The 19,905-nt window shown below is 43.0% G+C and overlaps 1 protein-coding gene across 2 annotated transcripts in view; it reads right to left on the reverse strand.

The window, feature by feature from the left end:
- Positions 1-3,362: 3,362 nt before the first annotated feature.
- Positions 3,363-19,905, reverse strand: part of CFAP299 (cilia and flagella associated protein 299) — a 504,679-nt gene continuing 488,136 nt past the window's right edge. The window contains exon 6 of one of the 2 annotated variants that reach the window (XM_075849838.1): positions 3,363-3,499. In XM_075849838.1, coding sequence (XP_075705953.1) covers positions 3,404-3,499 — 96 coding nt within the window. In that variant the 3' untranslated portion in view covers positions 3,363-3,403. The remainder of the gene's footprint in view (positions 3,500-19,905) is intronic. The other variant, XR_012880616.1, reaches the window with a different exon arrangement.

The following is a 19,905-nucleotide window of genomic DNA, read 5'->3' on the forward strand; positions in this document are numbered from 1 at the left end:
GATTTTGCTGGATTGGTTTCTGGACACTATGTCGCATTTGCAAAGTCCCTGTGGGACCAAAACAGTGGATCCCCCCCAGAAGTGACACCATTTTAGAAACAACACCCCTCAAGGTATTCACCTAGGGGTGTAGTGAGCATATTAACCCCGCAGGTGATTGGCAGAAATTGGTGTGCACTCGATGCTGCAGAGTGAAAATTGGATTTTTTCCATAGATATGCCAATATGTGGTGCCCAGCTTGTGCCACGATAACAAGACATATCTCTAATTATTATGCTGTGTTTCCCGGTTTTAGAAACACCCTACATGTGGCCCTAATCTTTTTCCTGAACATTCGACCAGGCTCAGGAGTGAAAGAGTACCATGCGAAATTGAGGCCTAATTTGGTAATTTACAAAGTATTGGTTCACAATTGCAGGGCTCTGATGTGAAGTAATAAAAGAAACCCCTGAGAAGTGACCCCATTTTGGAAACTGCACCCCTCAAGGCATTTAATAAGAGGTGTAGTGAGCATCTTCACCCCACAGGTCTCTTCCATGAATGATTGCGCTGCGGTAGGTGCAAAGTAAAATGTACAATTTTTCCCTAGATATGCCATTTCAGTGGCAAATATGTGGTGCCCAGCTTGTGCCACTGGAGATACACACCCGAAAAATTGTTAAAAGGGTTCTCCCAGGTATGGCGATGCCATATATGTTGAAGTAAACTGCTGTTTGGGCACGCTGTAGGGTTCAGAAGGGAGGGAGCGCCATTTTGCTTTTGGAGCACAGATTTTGCTTGGTAGTAGTTTTGTTTGGAGTTTTACTGGTGTTTCCATTTATAATGTAGGGGCATATGTAAATGGGGCAGAGTACATCAGGGGCATAGTCTGGTGGTATAATAATAGGGTAAAAAGATGTGTGTTATGCTGTGAAGCAATCCTTTTTGCACAGGCCAGTGTCGCACTGATAAATGTCCTTTCTTATCCCCCTTTTGGCCCACACTCTGCCCCTTTGCAGTTTGGGGAATTTTGCTGGAAAGTGTTGTCCTGGTATAATACGGGCACCCTCGCTTCCAGCAGATATGTTCGGGCCCTCCCCTTCCTTGTTCCCTAATATTAGGGCCCTTGATAATTCGCCACTTCAAACAGAAGAAATGTTTCCCTTGGTCCTGCACAGTTGCAGATTTTGTCTTTCCTGACTTATTGGAGCCTTAAAGGGAACCTGTCACCAGCATTTCACCTATTGAACTTTACTTATCCCTCACTGGCCGCTGCTAGTAAAAATTCATTGCCATTATCCACTCTCCTTAACTCCTCCGCCGACTGTAAATAACGGTCTGCAAACATTTTGCACCTTTTATTGTAATAATCCGGTGTCCATTTGTGCGCACACCCGAAAAGAGGACATCAATGCACAAGCGCAGGATTTTGTGTGCTAGGGGAAGGCATGGAGCGGTCAATCAAAAGTAAGGAGGCGTGGTGAACCCGGAAAGACTTGAGGAATGAAGATATGACTCTTTTCAAACGAATATTTGACTCTTTTCAAACGAAGATATGACTCATGCTCATTAGCATACGGTGTGGGAACACTAAAAAAACTGAATACTAAAACTACAGAGCCGACTAAGAAGACAATTATAGGTTATATAGAAATGATTTTTTCACCCACTACCACCAGGTATTGCTGGTTTAATAGGTGAAATGCTGGTGATAGGTTCCCTTTAACTAATTTTATTTTTTCATAGACGTAGTGCTAAGAGGGCTGTTTTTTTGCAGGATGAGCTGTAGTTATTATTGGTACCATTTTGGGGTACATGCGACTTTTTGATCACTTGTTATCCTTTTTTTTGGGGGAGGCCAAGTGACAAAAAAACAGCAATTCTGGCATATTTTTTTAGTTATTTTTATACAGCGTTCACCATGCATCATAAATTACATGATAACTTTATTCTGCGGGTCAGTACGATTCCGGCGATACCTAATTTATGCCACTTTTTTATGTTTTACATCTTTTTGCACAATAAAATTACTTTTGTAAAGAGAGTGTATTTTTTCTGTCGCCAAGTTGTGAAAACCATAACTTTTTAATTTTTTCATTGACGGAGCTGTATGAGGGCTTGTTTTTTGCGAGACGAGTTATAGTTTTTATAGATTCCATTTTTGGATACATGCGACTTTTTGATCGCTTTTTATTTCAAATTTTGGAAGACAAAGTGACCAAAAAAACAGCAATTATGGCAGTATTTTTTATTTTTATTTTCCGGCGTTCACTATGCAGGATAAATAACATAATATTTTTATTGTTCAAGTCGTTATGGACGCGGCTATTCCGAATATGTATGGCTTTATTATTTTTTCAATAATAAATGATTTGATAAGGGAAAAAGGGCGATAGTGTTTTATGTTATTACTTGAAACTTTTATTGTATTTTTTGCAACTTTTATTTTAACTTTTTTTATACTTTTTTTTACACTTTTCTTTAGTCCCAATAGGGGACTTGAAGCTCCAACTGTTTGTTTGATGTTCTAATACATTGCACTACCTATGTAGTGCAATGTATTAGAACGGTCAGTTGTTCACTGACAGCAAGCTGATCAGGCTCCGCCTCCGGGCAGGAAGCCTAATCAGCTTCCATAATGGCAGACAGGAAGCCATTGTTAGGCCTCCTGTTGCCATAGTAGCAGTTGCCAGCTTTGCCATCGCATGGTAGGATGACGATTTGCTACATACTGCTGAGATGCAGCGATCGCATTGGATCGCTGCATCGAAGGGGTTAATGGCAGGAATCGGAGCTAGCTACGGTTCCTGCCGATATATCGGGGTGTCCGCTGTAACATACAACGGACACCCACTGCTGATGACGCCGGCTCAGCTTCTGAGCCGGAAGCTGAGCCGGCGCCATCTTGCCGATGGTACCGGAAGCCTTTTAGGCCCCGCCGCCGAGCGGGGCATAGGAGGCTTCCGTTGCTGGCAGACCGGGAGGTAAGTATTAGGCCTCCAATCGCCTTTGCAGCCACCGGCAACCCAGCAATCACGTTGCTGGGGTTCCGGTGTCTAAAAACGCCTCACATGCTGCGATCTCTATTGAACGCAGCATGTGATGGGTTAATCGGTCAGATCGGAGGCTAGCTCTGGTCTTGGCCAATACCTCAGGGTGCCAGCTGTAACATACAGCTGGCACCCAGCAGTGATGGCGCTGGCTCAACTCCTGATTCTGGTCACGTACAGTTATGTGGAAATGCGTTAAAACACCAGTTTCCATCACGTAACTGTACGTGATTTTGTGGGAGGGGGTTAAAGTATATATTTATGTATTTATGTATTGAGAAGATAACCCCCTGACATTATCAACAATAAATATAGATCACTCCTTAGATTCATGTGTTTATTTAATAAGTAAAGACAATTTTGTTTTTTCAGTTTAAGTTTTCCGTCGGGTGATGTGATCATAGATAACAGCTTGGATATAAAGATCGGTCTGGATAGGAGTCCGAGTTGAATTATCTCCCGGTGAGGCCTAAAATATACAAAATAAATGTCAGTTATCAATGTCAAATGTATTTTTACTTTTACTGCATGACATATTTTAATAGTTGTGTTAATGGATTATTGAGGCAGTTGTTATGTATCGCTGTAAAAACAATGGTAAATATATTCTCTTCTTACTACCTCATTACATCAGTAAGAATAAATTTAAATTGTAACAAGAATAATAAAATTAGAAATGTATTCACTATTCTCATACTTTCTTGATTAGGAGCCTCCCTTTTAGCTAAAAGTTTAACTGGAGTCTAGTGCCGGAGGGACCTGGGTAGGTCTTACGTTAAATATTTGCCTGTGCGGTACCTTCTGTTTGCGCTTCCCCATGTGGTGTTTTAACCTACAGTGTACAAATAACTATACCTAATTTAAGCACTATTTGTTTGCCAAATAACATTTCTATGCAGTTTCCTAAATAACAATACCATACAGTGTCCCAAACATTAAGACACTGCAAAACGTAATATACTGTACACTGTCTAAGCAACATTGCCAAATACCACAATACAGTGCTCAAATAATACTGTCACACATTCACCAATTAACAATTCCACGTGTAATTTATTAACAGTGCTATACAATTAATAATATGATTTCTGGAGGCCACAAATGGCTATGAGTTACCCCTGAAGCGCCCCGTTCAGCAGAGGTGGCTGTTGTGCACAGATCACACACCCCTAACAACGGCCACGGGAGGGACACTGGTACAGATTTAGTAAGCTAAATATGCTAGAATTGTGGCTCAATTTGCACCCAAAAAAGGTGCACCTGCCAAGAGGTGGCATATGGAAGAGAAAAGTTTCTGACATGTCTAGCAAGATGCACCTAATTTATCCTACAGCATTGCACCACTATGATCATTTTGACATATCTTCTGCCTGTCGGGTTTTAAGGTGTTTAAAACAGTAATAATAGATCTTCCCTGCTGTGTGTAGTTGCAGAGATGCCCACAGGCCCAGGATGAATGCAGCAAACAGAAAACACAATTGCTCATCTGGTATGTTCCAGCAATCAGATCTTTCCATGACTGGAATCTTAAATGAGGTTGACTAATTCATACATTACAATCATGACAAAGTGCCAGGACCCTTATGTTCAGGGCATTGATGGGGATCCCAACTTCTGAATTCCCATCATTATGACTTCTTGACATGTCATGCTCCTTTAGTGGTGCTAATACAAGATACAAGCTTTAAAAGCCAAATTATGGGACAATTCTGACCATGTCTGAAATAGAAATAGACAACCATATAATATAACAGGGTGTTAATATGGTCTATAATTTGTAGGTGAAGCCTATACATATTCGTCACCAAGTTCTGCACTGGAAGACCCACACTAGCTGATCATGGCACCAATGGGAATGCACAATGAGAAACACAATTTTTTGCTAAGGTAGCTAAACCAGTAGAAATAAATCTCTGATCATAGTATTGCCATTTACTTCCAATGGAGAAATCTACCAGGTGCCTATCCTTGCTTAAATATGTCTGAGAGATAATCCATTTGTGTTCTGCATCTCTTAGACAACGGAAATGCTTATAGTAAATTCTACATTTGGATACCAAGTTGCCTTTTCAAAACATATATAAACAAAGGGGAAAACTTGAGAGTTAGTTTTGTACTATAAATAACACTTCAGAATGTAATGGAAGCCACATTAGGTGCACTTCAGTGACATGATGAAGAGTCTTACGTCATTCAGCTCCACTAATGGTGTCCCTCATACAGTTACAGCCTGTTTATAAACAATCTGTATATACAAGGGCTATGCGAGACTCTCAGCTGGAAAACTGGAGGAAAGCAAAGCACCAGATGCAATGGACATAATTAATGTCACTAATTTTGTTAACATTCAGAAATCTGCCTCAATTATTTTCATTTGCCCAGGTCTGCAGCTGGAAAATCTGAATAAACAAACTTGGGAGCAGAGTTTACTTTGACAGAAAGGCAATGTTAGCTGAACACTTCACATCACCACATAGTAAATGTAACAACCTACACTATTAAAACTGTTACAATTACCACACTTAAGAGAAAGATAATACTTCTATTGTGTTTCCCTCACTTTAATATGAAAATAACAAGAAAGATCTTCTAACGACTTTAGTATCCAATGTTTGCACAAGTACAAAGCTTCTTTTTATAAATATTGACACTAGGATGGTAAATGTATCCTTGTAGAACCATTAAATACAACCATGCACAGGAAACAGCTGGAGTTTAGTAAACGTAATTAATAATAATAATATTAATAATGTTTTCACTTCTAGATCCACTTGTATGCATAATAACTACTTATTATCATTTTAATAATGTAATGCTCCTCTCCCTGTTCACACCAGCGTACAATGTAGTGAAGGCATAGCAGTGGTTCATGGTTTGGATCAGTTGTTTTTGGAGCTTCTTCGAAAGAACCCAGCTTTAGATGTAGGTTTTTAATGTAGGACTTGAGGTGGCCACAGCAATATTCACACTATTCTATTTTACACTACTAGTCAGCCACACACACAAAACTCACATACAATGTGAAGAAAAAGATGTCCCTGGCATATGCCTCTTGCTGATGACATCATAAGAGGACTATGAGTATACTTACCCCGTGTATGCCAACAATTTGTTTGGTTTACGTTACATTCTTGATACATTGTATATACTACAGTTTCATGGTATACAGTATATGTAACATTTTTTAAACAGTGTATGTTTTTGAAACATTGTATTTAAACGTTGTATGTTGAGTGCTTTAACTATTTACATTTGCTAAAGTCTCAGGTTGAGTAGATACAAGTGATGCTGACCTCATTCACCTGCCCTGGTGATGGCAATTGAATACAATGTTGAATAAGAGAGTCATGTACAGGTCTTTAAATTATTATGTCCATGTTTGCAATATCTTGATACTGAATTTCGTTCTTCCAATTTAATGGGTATTTTTAATATTTTAGTTCCAGTGGCCATCTGTTTTTTTCGAATGCTTGGAGTGTGTTGATTTATTGTAACCACTCTGTAATTTTGGGGATTCTCCGATGTCTAACAACTACTGCTTTTGCTCCATTTAAGAGGTGACGTTTATTGATTTGTGATGAAGCGGGAGATTGGATTTTGGATTCCAATTATTACTGCAAAACGGGTAGATTTACGTAAAAGGGTGTCAAGAATCCCCCCCAAAGAGTAGATGACTGGAAAAGACAAATGCATGAGGTCTTGCTATTGGAGAAATGTATGAGAGAGAGAAAAAAAGACATATCTAATCACAATCTATGTCCCCACAGTCTTATAATATAAATAATTCTTTCCCTTCAAACTCTAGATGATTTAGCCATTTTGACCATTCCTTTATGAGACCGAATCTCTTGTAAATTAATGGTCGAAATGCTTAAATCATCTAGAGTTGGAAAAGGAAGAATTATTTATATTATGAGAGTGGGGTCAAAGATTGCATATGGTTTTTTTTCTCACTTTTTTTTCTCTCTCTTCTCTTTTTTTTGCGCACTTGGGAGGGGGTTAGGGCATAATGTATTTGTTTGTTTTTGTTAATTCAATATTTACAGTATGTAAATAATAAGAGTTGCAAAATTTAATAAAGGAGAGGACGTAAGGCAATAACACTGACACGGCACATTATGACGATATCCCCACATAAAGTCACCACACCTATGACATCATCACCCCTGTGATCTCATCACATGCACAGGTGTGCTACAGTGGTCCTACCAACCTGTGTCCCTGAGTACACCCCTGATGAAGTCATCAGAAGTGACATCACCAAGGTAGTGACTTCAGTCACTAGGAAATCTCGTCTGCAGCATCATCACCCACTATAGCGGCCTGGCAGGTGCAGAGCCCATGTCTCAATTTATAGGCCCTGCACTTCTTGTGATGTTACCACTACCCACCCTCTCAGCTGTGACATCATCATCTGAGATGCCACCATCCATTCTGGGGCCTTTAAAGGGACACATCAAGTAATGAAACTGATATTGTTTATTCTAACGTTGGCACCCTTGTAACGTCACCACCTTTGTGATGCCATCACATGTACTGGTACCATACAGGGGACCCACAAGCCCATGTCCCACAACATTCATCCCACCACCACAGCAGCGCATTCTCTTTCCTCCCTTTAGCAGCACATCTTCAGTTTCTCTCCACAGCAACATATTTTCCCCTTAGGAACATACTATATAACCCCCTTCCTCCTTGGCAGGACATATTCCACTGCAGCACATCCTTTCCTCCCCTCACTGCAGAACATCCTCTTCTGACCTCACTGCAGTACATCCTTTCTTCCCCTCACTGCAGCACATATTTCCCTCCCCTCGCTGCAGCACATCCTCTCCTCTCCTCACTGCAGTACATCCTCTCCTCCCCTCACTGCTGCACATCTTCTTCTGACCTCATTGCAGCACATCCTTACCTCCCCTCACTGCAGCACATCCTTTCCTCCCCTCACTGCAGAACATCCTCTCTTACCCCACTGCAGCACATCCTTTCCTGCCTCTAGAGCAGAACATTATCATTTAACCCTCAGCACTGTCAGCAACATATCCAAAGCTTCCCCCACAGAGACACAATTTCCTCTTCCCCAGCGGCACAACTTTCCCACCTCCACCTACTGTAGCAGCACATTAACTCATTTGTCTCTTCTCCTGGACGATCTCTGGTTCTGTCAGAAATAATTAGTCATCAGTCACATCAGTGATTTTTTTTAAATTCTGGTTCACTCTAAGTGTAGCCTTTTACCATTGGCTAGTTTAATAGTGAATCAGAGAGAACAGGCTTCATTATGGTACGCTGCCTGGCAGACACAGTCTGCTGAGTACAATGTGGGACAATTGCTCTCTGTGATGTTTAATTTAATTGAAAGTTGCATTAAAGGCCCAGATCAAGAGCTGCTCAACACCAATGATGACCTGGTCCTGGGCATAGCCTATGCACTTTGTTATTCTGTCCAGCCTCTATTATTGTCAAGATTTCTATCTAATTCATAAGAAGGTTGTCAAGCGTAAACCATCTGTCAGTACAAATCTGTAGAGTACCTATTGCCAGGAAGCGTGCAGGTTTTTGGAGTTGAGACATTCACTTGCAAATTTAATCAGGTATTACAGGGGGGACTATATAAGGGGCACTAACTACAGGGGACTATATAGGGAAGACTAACTACAGGGGACTATAAAAAAAATGGGGGATGGGAGGTAGGATCCAGCGCTGTAATGCTTTTAAAATAGAAACGGCGTTTGCAAGTTTAATGTCCTGGTTTAAAAAGGAAAGTCCAGTGGTATAGGTCCAGGGTGTAGATGAAGTGGGAAGAGGGTATCCTCTGTGGCCTACGCGTTTCGGAAGTCGCTGCGTCCTTAGACTTGGCTGTGACGCCAAGTCTAAGGACGCAGCGACGTCCGAAACGCGTAGGCCACAGAGGATACCCTCTTCCCACTTCATCTACACCCTGGACCTATACCACTGGACTTTCCTTTTTAACCAGGACATTAAACTTGGAAACGCCGTTTCTATTTTAAAAGCATTACAGCGCTGGATCCTACCTCCCATCCCCCATTTTTTCTATTTGAATCCGTGTGCCGACACGAGGAACCGGGCGCAGTCAACGACACACAGGAGTGTGTCAGGTGAGCTGGAGGAATCCTCCACACGCTTTTTTCTTTTGGATACAGGGGACTATATAAGGGACACTAACTACAGGGGGGACTATATAGGGGCACTAACTACAGGGAACTATATAGGAAACACTAACTACAGGGGACAATATAGGGGGCACTAACTACAGGGGACTATATTGGGAGCCCTAACTATAGGGGACTATATAGGGAACATTAACTGCAAGGAACTATATAGGGGACCTATCTACAGGGAACTATATAGGGGACCTATCTACAGGGAACACCTCAGGGAGCATTAACTACAAGGAACGCTACAAGGGACGCCACAGGGTGCACTATCTATGGGGAACGCCACAGGGGGCACTATCTACAGGGATCGTCACAGGGAGCCCTGTCTACAGGGAACGCCACACGGGGCCCTGTCTACAGGGAATGCCACAGGGGGCTTTGTCTACAGGGAATGCCACAGGGGAACCTGTCTACAGGCAACGCTACAGGGGGCCCTGCCTACAGGGAATGCTACAGGGGGCTCTGTATACAGGGAAAGCTACTGGGGGCCCTATCAACAGGGAACACTACTAACTACAGAGGGCTCTATGGGGAGCACTATCTACAGAGGGCTCTACGGGGAGCACTATCTACAAAGGGCTCTACGGGGAGCACTATCCACAGAGGATTCTACGAGGGGCACTATCTACAGGGGGCTCTATGAGCGGCACTATCTACAGGGGGCACTGTGTGTGTGGTGCATTACTTTACAGTGTTTGAGTCAATTTTATTCATGGGCACAATGTATGGTACTATTATATTCGCACTATTATATTCGGGGGCATAGTGTATGATGCTATTATATTTAGGGGCATAGTGTGTGCCACCATGAGAATTTTCTCTTCGTTTATAGGTGCGGAAATGTTGGAAAAGTGAGAAGCTGAAGACATTTCAGTGGCAAACAGCTGCAGAAATGGGTCGTGGCCAGGAGAAGTCATCATAGAAGTCTGGACCAGATGGAAAAGAAAAGAGAAAAATAACTACTCCAATCTGAGGAGTCGTCACCGGTGAGTCAGTAAATGTTTAGGCTCCATGCACACGACCGTAAAAACCGTCTGTAATTGCGGACCGCAATTACGGACCAATTCACTTCTATTGTCCCCGGACACATTCCCGTTTATTTATGGGAAGGTGTCCGGGCCGTAGAAGTGTACCGCAAAAGATAGGACATGATACTTTGTATGGGAGCAATCGAGGGCTATGATTACAGGCACGGCCGTAAGCATGAGGCCTTATTCAGCCTGTGACTGATCAGTACTATAGTCACTGTATTATCTTTAGCGAGATGATGGGTGTATCTCTTTTTTTTTGTGAAATAGCAACTCCTAGCATATTCTTACCATCATTCAGGCTATACTGGCAGCTGTAGTTTTATGCCGTACAAACTTATATGGCAGGTGTTAAACTGAATTTGTAAATTATCTCTGTACTAAGCAGTATTTGTGCTTCTGCTGTATATACAGTGGAGGAAATAAGTATTTGATCCCTTGCTGATTTTGTAAGTCTGCCCACTGTCAAAGTCATGAACAGTCTAGAATTTTTAGGCTAGGTTAATTTTACCAGTGAGAGATAGATTATATTAAAAAAAAAATAAGAAAATCACATTGTCAAAATTCTATATATTTATTTGCATTGTGCACAGAGAGATAAGTATTTGATCCCCTACCAACCACTAAGAGTTCAGCCTCCTCCAGACCAGTTACACGCTCCAAATCAACTTGGTGCCTGCATTAAAGACAGCTGTCTTACATGGTCACCTGTATAAAAGACTCCTGTCCACAGACTCAATTAATCAGTCTGACTCTAACCTCTACAACATGGGCAAGACCAAAGAGCTTTCTAAGGATGTCAGGGACAAGATCATAGAACTGCACAAGGCTGTAATGGGCTACAAAACCATAAGTAAGACGCTGGGTGAGAAGGAGACAACTGTTGGTGCAATAGTAAGAAAATGGAAGACATACAAAATGACTGTCAATCGACATCGATCTGGGGCTCAATGCAAAATCTCACCTCGTGGGGTATCCTTGATCCTGAGGAAGGTGAGAGCTCAGCCGAAAACTACACGGGAGGAACTTGTTAATGATCTCAAGGCAGCTGGGACCACAGTCACCAATAAAAACATTGGTAACACATTACGCCGTAATGGATTAAAATCCTGCAGTGCCTGCAAGGTCCCCCTGCTCAAGAAGGCACATGTACAGGCCCGTCTGAAGTTTGCAAATGGACATCTGGATGATTCTGAGAGGGATTGAGAGAAGGTGCTGTGGTCAGATGAGACTAAAATTGAGCTCTTTGGCATTAACTCAACTCTCCGTTTTTGGAGGAAGAGAAATGCGGCCTATGACCCAAAGAACACCGTACCCACTGTCAAGCATTAAGGTGGAAACATTATGTTTTGGGGGTGTTTCTCTGCTAAGGGCACAGGACTACTTCACCGCATCAATGGGAGAATGGATGGAGTCATGTACTGTCAAATCCTGAGTGACAACCTCCTTCCCTCCACCAGGACATTAAAAATGGCTCGTGGCTGGGTCTTCCAGCACGACAATTACCCGAAACATACAGCCAAGGCAACAAAGGAGTGGTTCAAAAAGAAGCACATTAAGGTCATGGAGTGACCTAGCCAGTCTCCAGACCTTAATCCCATCGAAAACTTATGGAGGGAGCTGAAGATCCGAGTTGCCAAGCGACAGCCTCGAAATCTTAATGATTTACAGATGATCTGCAAAGAGGAGTGGGCCAAAATTCCATCTAACATGTGTGCAAACCTCATCATCAACTACTAAAAATGTCTGACTGCTGTGCGTGCCAACAAGGGTTTTGCCACCAAGTATTAAGTCTTGTTTGCCAAAGGGATCAAATACTTATTTCTCTGTGCACAATGCAAATAAATATATATAATTTTGACAATGTGATTTTTTTTTTTTTTTAATATAACCTATCTCTCACTGGTAAAATTAATCTAGCCTAAAAATTCTAGACTGTTCATGTCTTTGACAGTGGGCAAACTTACAAAATCAGCAAGGGATCAAATACTTATTTCCTTCACTGTATATGTACTGAGCTTGGTTCTGGTGCTGTATATATATGTACTGAGCTTGGTTCTGGAGTTATATACATCATAACAACCAAGCTCAATACATATATACAGCATCAGAACCAAGCTCAGTGCATATTTACAGCATCAGAACAAAGCTCATTATATATATACATCACCAGAACAAAGCTCAGTACATATATACAGAACAAGAACCAAGCTCAGTACACATATACATCCCCAGAACCAAGCTCAGTACATATATACAACACCAGAACCTTGATTCTGGTACTGTGTACTGAGCTTGGTTCTGGTGTTTTATATATGTACTGAGCTTTTTTGTGGTGCTGTGTATATGTACTGAGCTTGATTCTCATGTTGTATATATGTACTGAGATTGAATCTGATACTGTATATATGTACTGAGCTTGGTTCTGGGGATGTATTTATGTACTGAGCTTGGTTCTGGTGCTCTATATATGTACTGATCTTGGTTCTAGTGTTGTATTTATGTACTGAGCTTGGTTTTGGTTGTTGTATATATGTACTGAGCTTTGTTCTGTTGCTGTATTTATGAACTGAGCTTTGTCCTGGTGCTGTATATATGTACTGATCTTTGTTCTGGTGTTGTATTTATGTACTGAGCTTGGTTCTGGTTCTTTATCTATGTACTGAGCTTTGTTCTGGTTCTGTATTTATGTACTGAGTGTAAAGGATCTGCCAGGCACAACTTCTGTGTATACGCCCATAGGTAATCAGTCTGCACCTGAGTCTATGTCTCTGAGACTGACTCCAGCTTCCACCACTCAGGATGGCAAGCTTAGGAGTGGGAGAGCCTATCGCAGCCTGGCCAGACGGAGCTAGCTCCCGCCCTCTGTCTATTTATACCTGCCTTTCCTGTTCCTCCTTTGCTTGTGATTCTTCTCGTGTGGTTTCCAGGCCCAGCTACAGATTCTGACTATTTGATCCTGCTCCATACTGACCCTGGCTTTCTGACTACTCTCCTGCTCTGCGTTTGGTACCTCGTGCACTCCTGGTTTGACTCGGCTCGTTCACCACTCTTGTTGCTCACGGTGTTGCCGTGGGCAACTGCCCCATTTCCCTTTGCTTTGTGTTCCCTTGTCTGTTTGTCTCTTGCACTTACTGAGCATAGGGGCCGCCGCCCAGTTGTACCCCGTCGCCTAGGGCGGGTCGTTGCAAGTAGGCAGGGACAGAGTGGCGGGTAGATTAGGGCTCACTTGTCCATTTCCCTACCCCCAGCATTGCACTGAGCTTGGTTCTGGTGTTGTATTTATCTACTGAGCTTGGGTCTGGTGTTGTATTTATGTACTGAGTTTGGTTCTGGTGCTTTATTTATGTACTGAGCTTGGTTCTTGTGCTTTATTTATGTGCTGAGCTTGGTTCTGGAGTTGTATTTATGTACTGAGCTTTGTTCTTGTGTTGTATTTATGTACTAAGCTTAGTTCTGATGTTATATTTATGTACTGAGCTTGATTCTGGTGCTGTATATATGTATGAGCTTGGTTCTGGTGCAGTATTTATGTACTGAGCTTGGTCCTGGCACCGTATCTGTTCATTAGCCGGGAGATTTGTTGCGGCTTACAGCGCACGCCGCACTGTCCTCCACCCTTCTCACAGTGCACAGTGTAACTAAATGGGCTAAGCACGCTTAAGATATTGAATGCGCGCACATAGGTCTATACGTAATGGGTGAGTTTAACCCCTTAAGGACGCAGCCTTGTTTTGGCCTTAAAGCTCAGAGCCCATTTTTCAAATCTGACATATTTCACTTTATGTGGTAAAAACTTTGGAATGCTTAAACTTATCTAAGCGATTCTGAGATTGTTTTCTCGTGAGACATTGTGCTTTATGTTAGTGGTAAAATATATTCAGTGTTTATTTGTGAAAACTGCAAAATTTAGAGAAAATTTTGAAAAAATTGCATTTTTCTGAATTTAAATGCATCTGCTTGTAAAACAGATGGTTATACCACCCAAAATAGTTACTAGATCACATTTCCCATATGTCTATTTTAGATTGGCATCATTTTTTGAACATTCTTTTATTTGTCTTGGACGTTACAAGGCTTAGAACATAAACAGCAATTTCTCATATTTTTAAGAAAATTTCAAAAGCCTTTTTTTTTTAAGGTACCTGTTCAGTTCTGAAGTGGCTTTGAGGGGCCTATGTATTAGACACCCCCATAAAACACACCATTTTAAAAACTACACCCCTCAAAGTATTCAAAACAGCATTTATAACGTTTTTTTTAACCATTTAGGTGTTTCACAGGAATTTAGAGCAAAGTAGAGGTGAAATTTACATATTTATTTATTTTTGTCAGAAAATCCTTTTTATTCCATTTTTTTCTGTAAAACAGAAGGTTTTACCAGAGAAACGAAACTCAATATTCATTGGCCAGATTCTGCAGTTTTGAGAAATATCCCACATGTGGCCCTAGTGCAGTAATGGACTGAAGCACCGGCCTCAGAAGCAAAGGACCACCTAGAGGCACCATGTCCGGTTTGAAGAGGTCTTGTGGTGCAAAAACAGTGGAAACCCCCCAAAAGTGACCCTATTTTGGAAACTAGACCCCTTGAGGAATTCATTGTAGTTTTCATGGGGTGCATGCAACTTTTTGATCAGTTTTTATTCTATTTTTAAGTGGCGTGGTGACTAAAAAACAGCAATTCTACTATTGTTTTTTATTCCTTTTCTTTTACAGCATTCACCGTGCGCTATAAATGACACATTCACTTTATTCTGCGGGGAGATACGATTACGGCGATACCATATGTTTATAGTTTTTTTTATGTCTTATGGCGTTTGCACAATAAAATACTTTTTGTAAAAAATGATTTACTTTTTGTGTTACCTTATTCTAAGAGCCAGAACTTTTTTATTTTTCCATCAAGAAAGCCGTGCCAGGACTTGTGTTTTGCGTAACGAACTGTAGTTTTGATGAGGACCATTTTTAGGTAAATGCGACTTTTTGATCTCTTTTTATTCTATTTTTTGGGAGGTGAAGTGACAAAAAAATTGTGATTCTGGTACGGTTTATTATTATTCTCTTTTACGGCGTTCACCGCGCGGGATAAATAACAAAAAATAATTTTGTAGTTCAGGCCGTTACGGACGCGGCGATACCAATTATGTATAGTTTATTTGTTTGTTTATAGATTTTTATTAATAATAAAGGACTGATACTCACTGACAGCAAGCATAGTGGGTCCTGACTTTGTCAGGACCCACTAGGCTTCCGTCGATGGCATAGCCGGACGCCATTGTTAGTTGTCCGGTTGCCATAGCCACCATCGCGGGCCGCTATCGTGTAGCAGGCCGGCGATGGTAGCTTAACCCCTAAAAAGCCGCGATCACTATTGAACACGGTTTTTAAGGTATTAATCAGCGGGGACAAAGCGATCGGACCCCGCTGTAGGAGCAGCTCCTGCATGTGTCGGGAAGACGGCCGAAATGGCCGTTACTCCCGTGACGTACTATTAGGTCATGGAGCGCGAACGATACAGCTACCATGACCTAATAGTACGTCCAGCAGCGTGAAGGGGTTAATATAATGTGTGGGTAGGTAGTTGTAACGTCTATGGCCGCGGACCGTCGTCCTGACTTACCCGCTGATGGCCGCGGCCATGGACAAGTGAGTTCCGGGCGGCATCCCCCTCCTGGGAGACGCTGGTACTCACCTCCTCGTTCGGACACTGTCTCCCGCAGGGTGCGAGCGCCCGCGCGTGCTCGGCCTTAAAGGGACAGTACGTGCACATTTGCAGAATAGCTGCAATTATTCCAGAATGCCTCTAGACTATAAGAGGGGCTCTGCCCTCTCAATTATTGCTTGAGTGTTGTTGTGTTACCCTAGTTTGTCCATGCAAATGGTCTCCTAGTGTTTTCCAGTTCCCAGTGTTTCCCGTTCCTGCCACCTGTACCCTGTATCCCGTGCTACTGTGCCTTCAAGAGTTGGAGTCGTGTTGTTCCCTGCGCTGTATCTACTGTGCCGCACCCCACCAGGTGTCTGTCTACTGCCGAAGCCTCATCTTAGCATGAAACCACCGCTACTGTCTACATTGCCTCAGGTACCCTTTCAGAACTATAGACCTTCCATATATACCCGTTTGGCCAGCTGCTATCCCACTACGCGGTACGTCCCAGTGGGTTCACACCCCACGCCCTGACAGTAGGTATGTATTCTTATGTAATTATATACATAATGTGGAAATCCACACTAAAACATTCTGGACAGGGAATTTCTTTATTTAGAGTCCACTTTAATATAGGGTGTAATTGTTTTATTATTAGAATAATTTTCCATGGCGCAATACACCACAAACTACTGTGACCCCCCCACGGCACGTATCTCTTTGTCCGCAATATAGGGAACCTGTTAAAAATTTGAATCCCACCCCTGGCCACAGGTGTAAAGGATCTGCCAGGCACAGCTTCGGGGTTAACTCCCTTAATTAATCAGTCAGCACCTGAATCTACATCCCTGAAACTGACTCCAGCTTCCACCACTCAGGCTGGCAGGCTTAGGAGTGGGAGAGCCTATCGCAGCCTGGCCAGACTCAGCTAGCTCCCGCCCTCTGTCTATTTATACCTGCATTTCCTGTTCCTCCTTGCTTGTTATTCTTTTTCGTGTGGTTTCCTGGCCCAGCTACAGCTCCTTCTATTTTGTTCCTGCTCCATACAGACCCTGGCTTACTGACTACTTTTCTGCTCTTCGTTTGGTACCTCGCACACTCCTGGCTTGACTCGGCTCGTTCACCACTCTGGTTGCTCACGGTGTTGCCGTGGGCAACTGCCCCTTTCCCTTGCTTGTATTCCCTTGTATGTTTGTCGTGTACTTACTGAGTGCAGGGACCGCCGCCCAGTTGTGCCCCGTCGCCTAGGGCGGGTCGTTGCAAGTAGGCAGGGACAGAGTGGCGGGTAGATTAGGGCTCACTTGTCCGTTTCCCTACCCCCGGTCATTACAACAGGTGTATAAAATCCAGCACCTAGCCATGAAATCTTCCTTCACAAATGTTTGTGATAAAATGGGTCATTCTAAAGAGCTCACTGAATTCCAGCGTGATATTTAACGATCCACAGTGAGTGGTATTATTGCAAAGTGGAAGCATTTAGGAACCACAGCAACTAGCCAAGAAGTACCACGTAAAGTTACAGAACCGGGTTGCCGAGTGATGAGGCACATGTGCATAAAAGTCACCAACGCTCTGCTGACTTAATTACTGCAGAGTTCCAAACCTCCTCTGGCATTAACAGCCACACAAAACCGTCCCACGGAAGCTTCATGGCATGGATTTCCATGGCCGTGCAATTATATGCCTTACATTACCAAGCACAATGGCAAACTACACTCAGATGTAGTGTTGTGAAGCATGCCGCCACTGGACTCTGGAGCAGTGGAAACGTGTTCTGTGGAGGAACGAATTACCCTTCTCTATCTGGCAGTATGATGGACGAGTCTGGCTTTGGCGAATGCCAGGAGAACGTTACCTGCCTGACTGCAATGTACCAACTGTAAAGTTTGGTGGAGGATGGACAATGCCATGGGTTGTTTTTCAGAGGTTGGCCTAGGATTCTAAGTTCCAGTTAAGCAAAATCCTAATGCTTCAGCATACCAAGATATTTTAGTAAATTGTATGCTTCCAACTTTTGTGGGAATAGTTTGGGCAATGCCCTTTTCTGTTCAAGCACGACTGTAACCCAGTAGACAAAGCAAGTTCCATAAAGGCATGGTTGGGTGAGTTTGGTGTGGAAGAACTTGACTGGCCCGCACAGAGGTCTGACCTCAGCCCCATCCAACACCTTTGGGATGAACTAGAACAGAGATTGCGAGCCAGGCCCAGAGCTTCCCTTCAAGCAGAGTCCTATTGTCTGCCAGTATGTGCCAGGGAGGCAGCAAGAGCAGCTCATAGCAATTTTCGCTACACGGCTGCACCTGAGAATTATCCGTTTTTTGCTACAACTACTTTCTTTGTGATATTTTGGACTGTCGCCGGGTGTGCACTGGACTTGTGAGGTAGGCGCTCAATGCGGGCTCATTTTCCTTGCCTTTACCCACACCTATTTGGAGTGCTGTCACTCCTTGTACTCCTCTCCCCCTCTATAAATCTACAGTGGCTTAGTGGCCGTGGGCATTTGGGGACTGTGACATTTCAACCTGGAACTGGATATATATGTACTTCTGATTTGAGAGTGCAGGCTGCATGGACTAACTTCTCTAACACTTCTACATCTGGTGTTGGACTTACATATACAGTATACTGTACTTGCTGCTAGCCTCCCTCTTCAACGTCACCTGTACACTGGGACATTCATGTGGAGTATATACTCTATCTGATCTGCTATGGGAGGTGGTAGGCGGAAGGGAAGGGGCAAGTGTTTGGCTGGATGTTCTAGGGCCCCCTCAGATGATGTTTTAATCAGTGGATGCCCTAGATAATAATGCCGCCTGTGCTGTTTTGTCTCAGATACAAGCTAGTGTGGCGAAAAAACTTGAGCAATTTTCTGGAACGGCCGCTGGCTACTTCTCCTGCACGGTCTTTGTTGTTGTTTGATGGATCTATGAGCCCTCCACAGCCGATTTCCCCTCAGGACATGCTGGCCTCCTCCTCCCACATGATTCCAAAATTTGCAGAAATGGCTGCTATTAACTCATGTCAGTCCATGCTGGTCATCAAAGTGGATGAATTGTGACAGGACTGTTATATTGCGACATGTTATGCAAAAAATTAGGGATCACACTACTGAAACAAAACCTAGGATTTCTGATGTTAAAGATATACTATGCCCTATCCCTACTCAAATCCCTGATGTACAGCAGCAGGTGGCAGCCTCTGTCGAACGAGCTGATGACTTTGAAAACAGCCTAAGATGCAACAATATCCGTATTGTCGGATTACCTGAAAAAGCTGAGGGTTCAGACTCCGGTCCTGGAACTCTGACTCAATACAAGTCTGGATACAACGGTCTTTTCTCCAAATTTTCACTTTAGAACAGGCGCATCGTGTTCCTGCTTGCCCAGCCACGTCCGTCCGGGGGGGGGGACGACTCCCTGAAAATTACCTCCCTGCATCTTACATTTCCGTGCTAGAGATGCCATTCTATGGGCTGTAAGGAAAAGGGGGAATATCCTTCACAACAATCAACGTATCTCCTATAACCCGGAATTGACTGTTGCTATAAGGAAACAGTGCGTCCAATTAATGGAGATCTGCGGGAATCTACTGGAGAAGGGGTAGAGATATGCCATGTTGTACACTGCAAAATGTAGGGTTGTAGATGGCCATACCACCAGATTTTTCATGACCCCTGTTGAAGCCATGGCCTGGGCGGACGCTGAGCTTCTTCTACCTGGTGGGGCTGGCCTGCCTGATTGAGACTTTCTTCTGAATTGCTGCCCTGTGTTTTATCTTGCCTTTTCTGCAACTTAAATGCTGAGCTAGCTGCTCAGGGACGACTGTCTTTTGTAATGCAGTTCATTTAGGAGTCGGATGTTCTACTTAGACATGTTCTTTAACGTTTTTCCCTTCTAGAGTAAGGCCTCGGGACAATGCAATGTGGTAGCTAGTAGCTTAGTCAGGAACCACTGTTCTCTCTGTTACCTAGTTAGTGTGTATAGGTCTGCACTTTTCCAGTTTGTGCTTGACGTTTTTTTTTAGT

This window comes from Rhinoderma darwinii, chromosome 1 (assembly GCF_050947455.1).
Source record: "Rhinoderma darwinii isolate aRhiDar2 chromosome 1, aRhiDar2.hap1, whole genome shotgun sequence".
In the NCBI taxonomy this organism is placed as follows: domain Eukaryota; kingdom Metazoa; phylum Chordata; class Amphibia; order Anura; family Rhinodermatidae; genus Rhinoderma; species Rhinoderma darwinii.